At 40.7% G+C, this 13,280-nt stretch overlaps 1 protein-coding gene across 1 annotated transcript in view; it reads left to right on the top strand.

Moving 5' to 3' along the window:
- ANKRD55 (ankyrin repeat domain 55) overlaps nucleotides 1-9,060 on the top strand; it is a 47,269-nt gene extending 38,209 nt beyond the window's left edge. The window contains exon 11 of the mRNA XM_060761503.2: nucleotides 7,167-9,060. Within this exon, the coding sequence (XP_060617486.2) occupies nucleotides 7,167-7,450 (284 nt within the window). The 3' untranslated portion in view covers nucleotides 7,451-9,060. The remainder of the gene's footprint in view (nucleotides 1-7,166) is intronic.
- Nucleotides 9,061-13,280: the final 4,220 nt, after the last annotated feature.

Consider the following 13,280-nt stretch of genomic DNA (forward strand, 5'->3'; position numbering starts at 1 on the left):
AGAAGATGTGCAGGATATTCAAGTAACACTGACACAAATGTTTTGTAGAGTTTGAGACATGTCTGTTTACAAGACAGACCAATGTACATGTACACAAAAATAATCCCCACAGTCTGTAATGGAATTTAGTCTCACGACATTCTAGCCTTGAGGTGCAACTCTATTCCAGGCATAGGCAAACTTCAGCCCTTCGGGTGTTTTGGACTTCAACTCCCACAATTCTTAACAGCCTACCGGCTGTTAGGAATTGTGGGAGTTGAAGTCCAAAACACCTGGAGTGCTGAAGTTTGCCCATGCCTGCTGTATCCACTTTAGAGTAAACCCCAAAGAACCCAATTGATTATTTCAGTATGGATAGGCAGAGGATTACACTCTTGGATATTCAAAATGTTAACCCCCATCATGTTGTTGCGCTGGGTACTTTACCAAAAATTCATTATACAGTTGGTCCTCCATATCCAATAATTCTTTATCCATGGATTCAACTATCTGCAACAGGAAAACGCCCCAAAAATCCCCAAAAGTAAACCTTTATTTTTCTATATTTTTAAGCATCCATAGATTTTGGTATCTGCAGGGAATCTTGGAACCAAACCGAAAAGGATACCAAGTATCTACCATATTCGTTGAGGATTTTTGGTCCTTGTTTAGACCCATAGTCATTGTGAAGAAGTATGTTTATGTTACCTGATAAAAATACTGATAGTAACACAGCTGGAGAAACAAATGCACAAGTTTACAGTACAATTTAGCAGCACCAATATTATCTTAAATCCCTAGGTATTCTTCTTTTCTTGTATAGACGCATGTCCATGCTTAAATGTTCTTCTTTAAAATATATTATAGGGCTGCAACAAATATGCCTAAAATAGTGTCAAAGAAACTTAAGTCAAGAGCCCACTTCCTCTATCCAAACATTAAATCATTATGTTCAGTTGAGACCCCAAAATAGTCATCTGCTGCAGGATGTGAATTTTTTAACCCTTCCTAGAGTTTTAGCACTGTTTAACATGTCCAATATTATCCTCATCTTCCCTTCCCAAAATGGAAATAACATCCATTCCAGCCTTTTCCACTCTCTTTTTCATGACTTCAGCTGCAAGCTTCTGGACAGCTTTCAAGAGAAACAAGGGCTTCATACCTATGTAGATTTGTTAGCATAATGACACAGATTCGTGCCACCCGGTTGGACTTCTGAGAAAAGAGCTCATTTCTCAGCCACATACATTTCAGTTCCATGCAATTTTCTCAGCTAACACACATACAAACACAAATTACACCACAACAGGAAAAAGCAAATAGATATTTTTTCTCTTGGAGCCCCCAGTGGCACAGTGGGTTAAACCTCTGAGCTGCTGAACTTGCTTATTGAAAGGTCAAGCGGCTCGAATCTGGGGAGCAGGGTGAGCTCCCGCTGTTAGCCCCAGCTTCTGCCAACCTAGCAGTTCGAAAACATGCAAATATGAGTAGATCAATAGGTGCCGCTTTGGTGAGAAGGTAACGCTGCTCCATGCAGTCATGCCAGCTACATGAACTTGGAGGTGTCTACGGACAACGTTGGCTCTTCAGCTTAGCAATGGAGATGAACACCACCCCCCAGAGTCGGACACGACTAGACTTAATGTCAGGGAAAACCTTTACCTTATTTTTTCTCTCTCTTCAATAGTTACCCAATGACTCATTCAAATGAACAAACCTAATGTACAGCAATTAGGTGTTGGAGTAAATCTTTCAATGAAGTATTTTGTGCTTGTGTGTCTGCATGACATCCCACCACCATATTTACTATAAAATCGCACTGCCTTATGCATGGGTTTTTACAGGACATCCAGATGACAGTATCTTCTGTTTCTAGCCCTCCTGTGTTTTCCCATTGTTTCTTCCATCCTTTTCTTGCCAGGAAAAAGTTGGTAAGGGTGGAATAGACCTCTGCTGTTTAGTTGTGTGCAGCAGGAGCCTTCTATCGGGAATACAACATGGACTATACAGGCCATGCTGGCTGATGAACTTGGGGACTTGTAATTTTTTAAAAAGTTTCCAAACTCTAGTCTGGAAGCACCTCAGAATCCGGAGCCATGGTGGTGCAATGGTTTAAACTCTTGTGCCAGCTGAACTGTTGACCTGAAGTTTGGCAGACTGAATCCACAAGATGGGGTGAACTCCCATGTGTAAGTTTCAGCTTCCCATGTAGGGACATGAGAGAAGCCTCCCACAGGATGGTAACACATCCAGGCATTCCCTGGGCAACATCTCTGCAGACTGCCAATTCTCTCACACCAGAAGTGACTTGCAGTTTCTCAAGTCACTTCTGACATGAAAAAAACCCCTAGAAACCAAACTCAGCATGAGACTTTGCTGATCAAACTTCATATTCAAAGCCTGGAGCTTGAAAGGGAACGGATTAGACAAGGAACAGACTTAACCCCTCATCGTCTCTGAGCTTAACTATATCTTCTAACATAAAGGAATCTTTATCATTTTACTTTTATGGGAAACAGTAGAGTGCTATGTTTGTCAATATTATTATTATGAGGACAGAAGTTGGTTTCTGCCCTCAGAATTGGGAAACAAGTTCATTCCTATGAGGCTTCCACAGGACTACACAAGCTCTGGGGAGATTGCTGCAGTACACCAACCCTCGATGCTGCTCGTTCAAAAACAACAGCATGCAACAGTACTTTTTTGAACTATGTTTCCCAATGACGATGCTGCTGGGAAGACTCTGGTAGAACAAACAAAAAAATTCCAAGTTCTGAATCAGCAGCAGCAGCACCAAGACACCATTTCAAACACTAGAAATCATGGATCTTGCTTGTCAAAACACTTGCTCTGCACCGCAAGTGGTGTATCTTAATCTGTAGGTGAGAAGTTCTGTGAATACCTAAAATCCAATGAGAGGAAGGAAGAAATTCTAACTTGCTTGACACATTCCCATCAATCTTCTCCAAAGAAACTTTGGATTTCAAAGGAACTCTCCATTAGTGCCATTAGAAGCCTCCAGAGGCTTTAGAAAGGACTTTGTCGATGATAGAAAGCATTGCATACACAACCCCTCCCTTTGTTTCCATCCCCAAGAGGTTCTAAGGCAAGTAATTGCATTCAGTGTTTGGTTTGCATTCATGTTTAGCTTGGCACTGATTTCAAGAGGGAAGTAAAAAAGGTTTGTGTGCACAGTAGACAAATATAAACCAAATTTAAATGCCTTTTACTCCCTAGTAAAGGGAACTTGCTTATGCAACTGAGGGTAGCGGTCACATAATGTGCCTGAAATTGCCACACTCAGCAAATGAATGTATTTACTATCAGTTGCTGTGCATGTGTTTACAGAACAAGAAGAGCCACAGAAGGCGGGGGGGGGGGTCACAATAATTGCAGGCAAGCAAAGATAGCTGTTCAAGAGGAAAAACAAACAGGTGATATGTGCTCAGAATAGGAAGGAAGCGAAAAGAAAGATAAGAACCAAAGAAAATAAACATCATCAAGATGAGGACGGTCCAAAACATGACTCAAAATTCTAACCACATAAAAAAAATTCATGTCAGAAGTGACTTGAGAAACTGCAAGTCACTTCTGGTGTGAGAGAATTGACCATCTGAAAGGACATTGTCCAGCGATGCCCAGATGTTTTACCATCCTGTAGGAGACTGCTCTCATGTCTCCTTCAAGGATTACAAGCTGTAATCGAACCACTGACCTATCCGTCTTCAGTCCTGCCGGCATAAGGGTTTAACCCATTGCACCACCGGGGGTGTTGCTATTGTGTGTTGTGTCCATTTATCCTCTTGCATAGAGACAGCCCTGCTGATTTCCAGAATGGCACCAGTTTCCCCCATCAACGCTAGTTTTTGAGATACAGAACATATGCCATATGATGATGATGACCATATCCATTGGCTGCTGTTCATTTTCCAGTCCCAATTCAAGGTGCAAGTTATCACTTACAAAGCCCTGAATGGATCAGGACCCACCTACCTTTGTGACCGCATTTCCCCTTATCAGGCATGTAGGCGGGGGGGGGGGGGGGGGGCGGGCTTTGGGGGCTTCAGCCCCCCCCCCCCCGAAATTCTCATAGTGGTCTGCGAAAAGGCCTTACTGGTACATTATTTAAACTGTTGTGTTCATTCATATAATGATCTGATCACCATGCTCAATATATCTCATATGCATGGGGGTATTGGGGTAATGATACAAAAGGTTTGCTAGAGTATACCCTCTTTCACTCAGACTCAGCCCCCCCGAATCAAACTCACCCCCCCCCCCCGAATCAAAATCCTGGCTACGAGCCTGCCCCTTATGAACCTGTGCAATCCCTTTGATCTTCAGGGGAGGCCCTCTTATTGCTCCCACCTAAGTTACTTGCGCAGCTTGTGGGGATGAGGGAGAGCACCCATTCCGTGGTTACCCCTTGGCTCAGGAACTCTCTCCCCAGGGAGATCAGGCAAGCACCCACCTTGGCAGCTTTTAGGAAAATTTGGTTCTTCCGGTGAACTTTTGAAGAATGAATAACTAATTCCCATGTCAGGTACTGTCTCAGTGTCAATTGTCTTTCTGATGCACTTTATCTCATCCCTTAGTTGAGAATAACCTCATTGTTTGTCCCACCAGAGTCTCTCACTAAATACAGAAGTTCATCTACCTCACCCGCAGGTTTTACAATTTTTACTCCTCACACTTGGTCCAGCTCACCCTCGTTTAAATTCTTGAACTGTTTTTACACTCTGTTTTATTATGTTATTGTTACTACTTTATTGGCTTATTATGTTATTGTATAAGCATTTTTATTTGATGTTGTTGTGTGTCTTGTATGCATTTTATTTTGCTTTATTGTAATTGCTTGGGCTTGGCCCCATGTTAGCCACCCTGAGTTCCTTCGGGGAGATGGAGGTGGGGTACAAATAAAGTTATTGTTGTTATTATTATATCTAAGAAACTAGAGCTCATATGGTCTATCCAATGCAATGTTCTTAATCAACCCCCCCCCCCCCCCAATAACCCCCAAACAGGCCTAAAAATCAAGACACCAAGATTTTTTTTTGTTGGGTGGTGTTATCAGATAACAACAATTCTCTTTACCAGGATGTTTGCATCACTACCAATAAACTAGGATTAAAATGTAACTTTCATTGTAATCACTTTCTGTATCTAAATTAGATCTGGCCTCACTGGAAACCAAAATGTCATTCTTTGCCAATTTCATTCCCAAAAGAAGCAACAAATAATTTTAACAGTTTTGTTCCTGGTACAAGACAGCCTTCAAAAACTGCAGTTCTCAAAGACTATTTGCAGTTCAGAACTTGTATTGTGCAAAATTCACATGTGAGTTTTTGTGTAGTAGGCACTAGGCAGCATTATCTGTACAAGAAGAAGCATTTGTTGTATAGAAAATAATACATCTGTGTTGAAATATTAATTTCTGCACAGAAATACAATTTTCTGTGCAGGAAATGTAGTTCAAGAAATGTTCTATCCAGAATTCAAATGTGATCTTCTTAGAGGAGAAAACAGCATTTTCTGTGTGGGACACATGGGAATTATTGTTGGGTTTTTTTTGGGGGGGGGGAGAGAGATGAGGGAATTCGGTGCAGAATAAATCCTGAATCTTGGACAGATTCCTGTCTGTCCAAGATTCTCCTCATCATGATTCCCCAATACCTGAGAAACACATTTTTGACCATTAATTCTAATATTCTTTCCATGTCCAAAAGCAAAATTTCACCCAAAACCAAGTGCATGACATATATTCCTGAACCTATGAGGCTGTATTGTTTACATCTGATAAAGTGGGCTGTAGTCTATGAAAACTATTGCTATAATGAATCTGTTAGTCATAAACATGAATGGCAATCTTGTGACCTGTAGAGCTCCTGTGCACACATTGTTCCCCTGCCTCTCAAACATCACATTTTAAAAAGTGAACAAAAATGTCATTAAAGACCAGAAATGCTTTTGGTGACATGGTTTTGGACTTAATCACTATGAAAGGACTCCCCAAAAATAGCACCAAACTTGTAGAAATTAAGAACAGAGCACAGTGGAGATCACTCAATTTTCAAAACATCCATCAAAGGCTTACTTTTGAAAAGAAAATGCATTTTCAAATGTGGGCAGAGCAAGACAGTTTGTGAGATCCGCAAAATAGTATATGGGAGTCATGTAAGACTTCCTGCTTCCACAAGCTATAGTTCTGCTCTCATCCTGCAACACATGAGGCTTCTGAAAAGCAATGAAAACACATATGAGAAGCATTTGCTATCACATAGGAAACACAATGGTTATCATAACGATGAAGACAACTCATTTGGAACCAATTAGCAGGTTGACAAGCGATTGTGCAAAATAGGGAGGCACCGCACAGACATTTGTTACTTAGACAAGGATGACAATTAACATAGCAACCACCTGGATCTTGTCTCATAATTTTACACAGTAAACATTTGTCATATAATATGCTGTCATTCCCAAAAGTTCAAAAAGAGTCCCACCAGCTGTAATATACAAAACAGTGAATGCACACCATATGGTGCTTTAATGTCCATATAAATGAACACAGAACAGATGTAAAAGAGAGGTACCTCAAGTCTTAGCTCCTAAAATATTCTCCCATAGGAAACTTGGTTGGGTTCCCTTTCAACTCCTTTTCTGTCCTTGGAAACAGGGACAACTAGAGTTTATATAGTTCACAAGTTTTGCAGACGAGAACTTAGTGACTACAAAAGTGCAACCTAGGTTGCATCTACACTACAGAATTAATGTAGTTTGACACCATTTTAACAGCCCTGGCTCAATGCTATGGAATCATGGGAGTTGTAGTTTGGTGAAGAAGAGTCTCTTTGACAAAGAAAACTAAATATTGCAAAACTACAACTTCCATGATTCCATAGCATTGTGTTCCGGCAGGTAAAATGATGCCAAAATGCATTAATTCTTCAGTATAGATTCATCCTAAGAGGAATGTGGGCAGAATCTGACATTTTCAGCTTTTACCCAAATGCATTCATACTAATTCTAATTAGAAAAAAATATTTAATGAATATGTCTAAGCTCTTGGTATGTGGGTTGCCTGAAATCTTCAGTATTGCCCACTACCCTAGGTTGAAAATTAATCATTAACAAACTCCATTATCTCTTGGCTTATTTCTGATTTCTCTCTCTTTGCTCTTTTCCAGCTCAGCTATCACCCAGACAAGTTTCTCAGGGTGTCACGGAGCAGAAGCCATTATCTTTAGACTCCTTAAGGACTGGCACCTCGGTTCTCCCACCAGCGTTTCCCACCAAATCCCCCAAAGGAGGACTGTCTCAGAATCACTTGCTGTGCTCCTTCTTGCCAGTGCTATCAGCAAAGCCTCTTCGGACAAGCAGGGTCCTACCCGCCATTCCAAGCCAAAAGGGATCTGGTCTCTCAGGGGACTCACTTAATCAGTCTTGTTGCAAATCAAACAGCGACAATTAGGTCATATAGCCAAATCTATGCAGAAACTGGTGGCTAAAAATCACCAAACATTTGCTTTCCATTCTGTTGTTAGTGAGAGAGTTGACATGCAGGATTAAAAGACAATACACATCAATCAAAGTAATCTATTTGGTTCATTTATTTATTTTAATAACATATTGAGAAAGTGCTAGTAAATGTATTGCTGAAACAGAGAAGGAAGGAAGTAACAAAGGAAGGAAGGAAGGAAGGAAGGAAGGAAGGAAGGAAGGAAGGAAAGTTGCTATACATTGTTGCTTAAAAGCTGAGAGCCAGTGCCTGTTTTCCTTTCGAAGGATCTCATCACATTAGACAAATAATGTGAGTTGATTCGGACCTTGCCATTAGTGTTCAATTTTAACCCATGTTTAAATAAAATGGAGAAATAATTCTCTACCTTCACATTTGTTCTCCTTATCTGGATTCGCCCACTTCATTTGCCATCACACGTATTGATGGATTCCCTGCCCATCCCACTTCCCTCACCCTTTTCTTCCTTAAAAGACCCACCCACTGTGCATAAAAGGATTTCCATATGTAGCAGTTCCACATACCACATATTGCATTTTAATGACTCTTAGCAAATAAATGTGCAACATTTAGATGGCATTATTTTGTGGCCCAAACAACAGTTCTGTTTTTATTACAAATACTACAAAGTGTGAAGATTTCAACATAATGTCACCATATGGAGTATCCGCCCAAGTAAATGCTTTTCTGGATGCCACATTTAAATCAGCTTTAAGCTTCTTGAGACTTGTCTACCTTCAAGGTGCCATTGACTTCAGTAGGAGTCAATTTTCTTCAGATTGTATCCTGAGTGTGGACAAAAGATTTTTCTATATCTCTCAAAAACTAATAAAACAAGGAGATAAATTGTTGAAATGCACATAGTTATCTTCTCAGTTCCAAAACAGAGATCCATAAGGAAGACTGAGCGAAGGAACATAGATACTTTTGAACTGTGGCGTTGGAGGAAAGTTCTGAGAGTGCCTTGGACTGCAAGAAGATCCAACCAGTCCATACTTCAGGAAATAAAGCCCAACTGCTCATTGGAGGGAAGGATATTAGAGGCAAAGATGAAGTACTTTGGCCATATTATGAGAAGACAGGAAAGCTTAGAGACTACTAAGATGCTGGGGAAAATGGAAGGGAAAAAGGAAGAGGGGCCGACCAAGGGCAAAATGGATGGATGATATCTTTGAAGTGACTGGCTTGACTCTGAAGGAGCTAGGGGTGGTGACAGCTGACAGGGAGCTCTGGCATGGGCTGGTCCATGAGTGACTGAACGAATAAACAACAACAAACAGATATCTACTTCTGTGTTTCTTGATCCTGGCTTCCTATATTAGGAACTTCTGCTTTATATGGTCTCCATGCCCTCCAAGTACCAGAGACAAGGGCAGATCAAAGTTAATGAATGTATCTGTCATGTAAATATATAACAAAATATATCTCTATCCTTCAAACTTGCTGAGGGACTTTCCTGACAATCAATTTAAGGAATCCTCATGGAGCTTTTTTTTTAGTTTCTACAGTAACATCAAAATTATGTCAACTTGCCTACCACTTCATAATAAAGGACTGCAGTTTTGTTTGCCACAAGAGCATGTGTGCTATCTTTACTATTAATATGTTTACTGTCATCATTCACAGTAATAAAAACAATGCTAAAAAGTAATTGGATGTACAGGGGTGAAATTGCTTCATCCACGAATAATCCACATGTCATCGATAAAAATGGAACAAGAAATACCACAACATTATTGGTGAAAGCTGATGATGGGGTTAACTCAAACACGTGGCACCAACCAACTCACCTGTTGATTGTAGAGCTCAGTGTTCCACCTGTAAAGCCATCATGGGATGGCATGGAAGGAGACCATGTAGGAATATTAGGAACTTCTGCTTCATGTGATCTCCATGTCCTCCAAGTACCAGAGACAAGGGCAGATAAAAATTAATTAATATATCTGTAATGTAATTATATAAAAATATATATCCTTCAAACTTGCTGAGGGACTTTCCTGACAATCAATTTAAGGAATCCTCGTGGATTGTTGTAGGTTTTTCGGGCTATATGGCCATGTTCTAGAAGCATTCTCTCCTGACATTTTGCCTGCATCTATGGCAAGCATCCGAGGATGGTTGCCATAGATGCAGGTGAAACGTCAGGAGAGAATGCTTCTAGAATATGGCCATATAGCCCAAAAAGCCTACAACAACCCAGTGATTCCAGCCACGACAGCCTTCGACAATACAATCCTCATGGAGCTTTTTTTTTAGTTCCTATAGCAACACCAAACATGGAGTTTCTACAGCAACATCAAAATTATGTACATCCTTATTATTCAATAAATATATGATATTTCCTGGCTATCCAGTACAAGATGAGATAGTAAGATGGTGAAGTCCTTCTACATGAAGCATACAATGGACAAAGAAATAAAGAATCTTCAATATAACGACTTCAATAATAGAACAGTCATCCCCTACAGTGTTTTGTTAATAAGTAGGCTTCAAGTATTTACTGAACCTGCTTTCCATAAAAGCTTTTCTTACTTGTGTGAAGACCTCCAGCCACATTTTTCAATGTGTGTGTGTACCTTTAGGAACAGTTTGTACACATGCCTTGCCAAAGGTTAAGCGTTGCCAATGAAATTAAGGCTCTCAGAAGGTGAATTGGTTTTATTTTGGCTCAACTAACCTGAAAGTGAGGTCATCAGTTCAGTACTAGATAGTGCAAAAATTAAATAAACACTGCCATTTCAATGGAGTGCTTTCTACTGAGTGCAGCAGCAGCAGCAAAGCAAACTTGACTTATGGCTACTAACTTGAGTTAATTTTTTTCAGAAAAGTCCCCCTTTTTGTCTACTCATTATCTTCTCAGCTACATGGTTTCGCAAGATTTTAGTCTTCATCTTATTTGTACTCTCTACACAGAAATTCCGTTCTAAACAAACAAACTTGATTTGAAAACTGAAAAAAAAGAGTAGCTTGTTCCATTCACAAATTCATCGGCTGGAGATTGAAGTTTACTTCTGTTTACTTTTTAAAAAATAATCCAACAATTTATTATTGGCTAATGAAGAGAAAGTACATATTTGATTCCAAGTGGTTTTCTCAAAAATGAACATCTTACAGTTTTCCTACAGGAAGATGGGCAGAAAAGAAGTATAGGAATTTGCCTGATGCCAGACACTCTGTGCCATGGATTTCATAGAGTCTTCTTAAGTAAGGTATACTCAGAAGAGGTTTTGTTCTTTCTGAAATAATGTGTCCAATTCTGGACACCTCAGTTCATGGGGGATATTAACAAGCTGGAATGTGTTCGAAGAAGATCAACCCAAATGGTAAAAGGTCTGGAACCAAGCCCTATGAGGAGCACCTTAGGAAGATAGGTATGTTTCGTTGGAGAAGGTTGACAGGTGACAGGTTAGCCATGTTTAAATATATGAAAGGAGGTGATATTGAAGGTGGAGCAGCCTTACTTTCTGCTACTCTAGAGACTAGGGTATAGAGAGCAATGAATTCAAACTGCAGGAAAGGAAAATTCACTTGACTATTAGGAAGAACATCCTGATGGTAAGAGCTGTTGCACTGTTTTGGTGCTAAAGTCGTAAATACAGTAATTACTGCATAACATTACTGTGTATTGAACATTGCTGTGTATTCTGTTGATTTGTTGTAAAACATGATGTTTTGGTGCTTAATTTGTAAAATCATAACGTAATTTGACGTTTAATAGCTTTTTCCTTAATCCCTCCTTATTATCCAACATTTTCACTTATCCAACGTTCTGCCGGCCCGTTTACGTTGGGTAAGCGAGACCACATTCCCCCCAAAACTCCCATGCAATCCCTACATGATCCCTTAATATTTAAAATCTTATGACAATGAAGCACTTTCAATTTTTAAAAAAAATCGTACGGTCAAAAAAGTTGCTAAGAGAAAAAATTGCTCAAGAAAAGAAAAAGGTGGGGGTTTTTGTTTGATGATTTCCCCTTCTCTAAACTATTGAAAAGAAAAGTACTACATACTGTTTACCGCAGCACTGATTTCTTTATCAAGACAAATCTTGTGAAGTCCCCTGAAATATTCACTCACCTTTTGTCAGAAATATAACCTTAAGTGACAGGAAAATGGGATGTGATGCAGTATGATTAAGAGAATGAGTTCTTTTGTTGTTTTCTCTGTTACTTTCATTTTTTTTACCTTTGATTTGGTGGTACAGAAAAGACAGAAAGTGTGTGGGGTTTTGCTCTTTGGAACCTTACACCTGGGGAAATTCTCTGATCTCAGTTTTATGTTTATCTGAAACACGCAGCTCTTTTAAGCAAAAAGGAAATAGAACAACAAGTGGCATGTGCATACATTAAAGTGAAAGCTAAGTGGAAAGAGTTGATTAAACAGATTTACACATAGACAGATTTGAACTTGTACATTTGTAGCCCTTCACGATTCTATAAGCAAATCAGCTTGTATTTAGGTACAACCAGACTGATTGGGGGAGCTGATCAGAAAGTCCTAGCTTTTGTTCCTGCTCTATATGAATTTTATTTCGGATATCCCTACATGTTTTGCTCATCCAAGGATATTTTATGTATGTTCCCAGTACAATCAGTGAAGTTGTAAGCAAAAGAAAAGAAATACAGGAATTGTAACAAATGATCATGCTATTGATCTATCTAACTCAGGCAGGCCCGTAGCCAGGATTTTGTTTCCGGGGGGGGGGGGGGGCTGAGTTTGTTTTGGGGGGGGGCTGAGTCTGAGTGAAAGAGGGTCTACCCTAGCAAACCTTTTGTATCGTTACCCCAATACCCCCATGCATATGGGACATATTGAGAATGGTGATTAGATAATGATATGAATAAACATAACAGTTTAAATAATGTACCAGTAAGGCCTTTTCGCGAACCACCATGAGAATTTGGGGGGGGGGGCTGAAGCCCTCCAAGCCCCCCCCCCCCCCCGGCTACATGCCTGAACTCAGGGGCTGGGTCAGGAGGAAGGGCAAACAGGAGGGATGTGCTGGCTGGGGCAAGCCCAGGAGGGACAAGACCTCTGAAAGGGTGGGGGGTGGGAGGCATAAGGATTGAGCAGCTTGCCTAATTCATATGCCGGGGGAAAATGAGACATGTAGTGACTTCCCTGATCCTTCTTCCCACCCCCCGCCCCCCAATATTCAGGCTGTCCTCTCGGCATTATGCAGGGAGGTCGGTGAGACAGGTGATGGCCAAGAGTGCTATGGAGGGCTCTCAGCTACTGCGTGCCTGCCTTGGGCTGTCCTCTCAGCATAAGAACAGCGTCGCTCGCTCCATCCTTATGCTGGGAGGAGGGTGAGTGGAGGTGCTCAGCTGCTGCGTGCCTCCTCAATCCTTTCTGCATAAGGATGCAGTGGGCCACTGTGTCCTTATGCCAAGAGGACAGAGAAAATGAGGAGTGCTTGAGGTAAGTGCCCAGGGGGCCGCGTCCAGCTCCTGGGCCTTTGTTTGCCCATGCCTGATCTAACAAAAAATTGGGAACATTGCTCCAGGACAACTCCCGATAACTTCCAGCCAGCAAAGTTATGCTGGTGGAGGAATTCTGGGAGTCTAGTCGAACACCCACTCCTTTTCCAAACTCTAATCCAACTTCCTCCCTCCACTTTTCATATTCTAACCCAGGGGGCCTCAGACTTTTTAAACAGGGGGCCAGGTCATAGTCTCTCAAACTGTTGGAGGGCCAGATTATAATTTTAAAAAAACATGAATGGATTCCTATGCATATCTTATTTGTAGTGCAAAAAAACCCCTTTAAAATAATACAGTAA

The sequence above is a fragment of the Anolis sagrei genome, chromosome 2 (genome assembly GCF_037176765.1).
Source record: "Anolis sagrei isolate rAnoSag1 chromosome 2, rAnoSag1.mat, whole genome shotgun sequence".
Taxonomy (NCBI): domain Eukaryota; kingdom Metazoa; phylum Chordata; class Lepidosauria; order Squamata; family Dactyloidae; genus Anolis; species Anolis sagrei.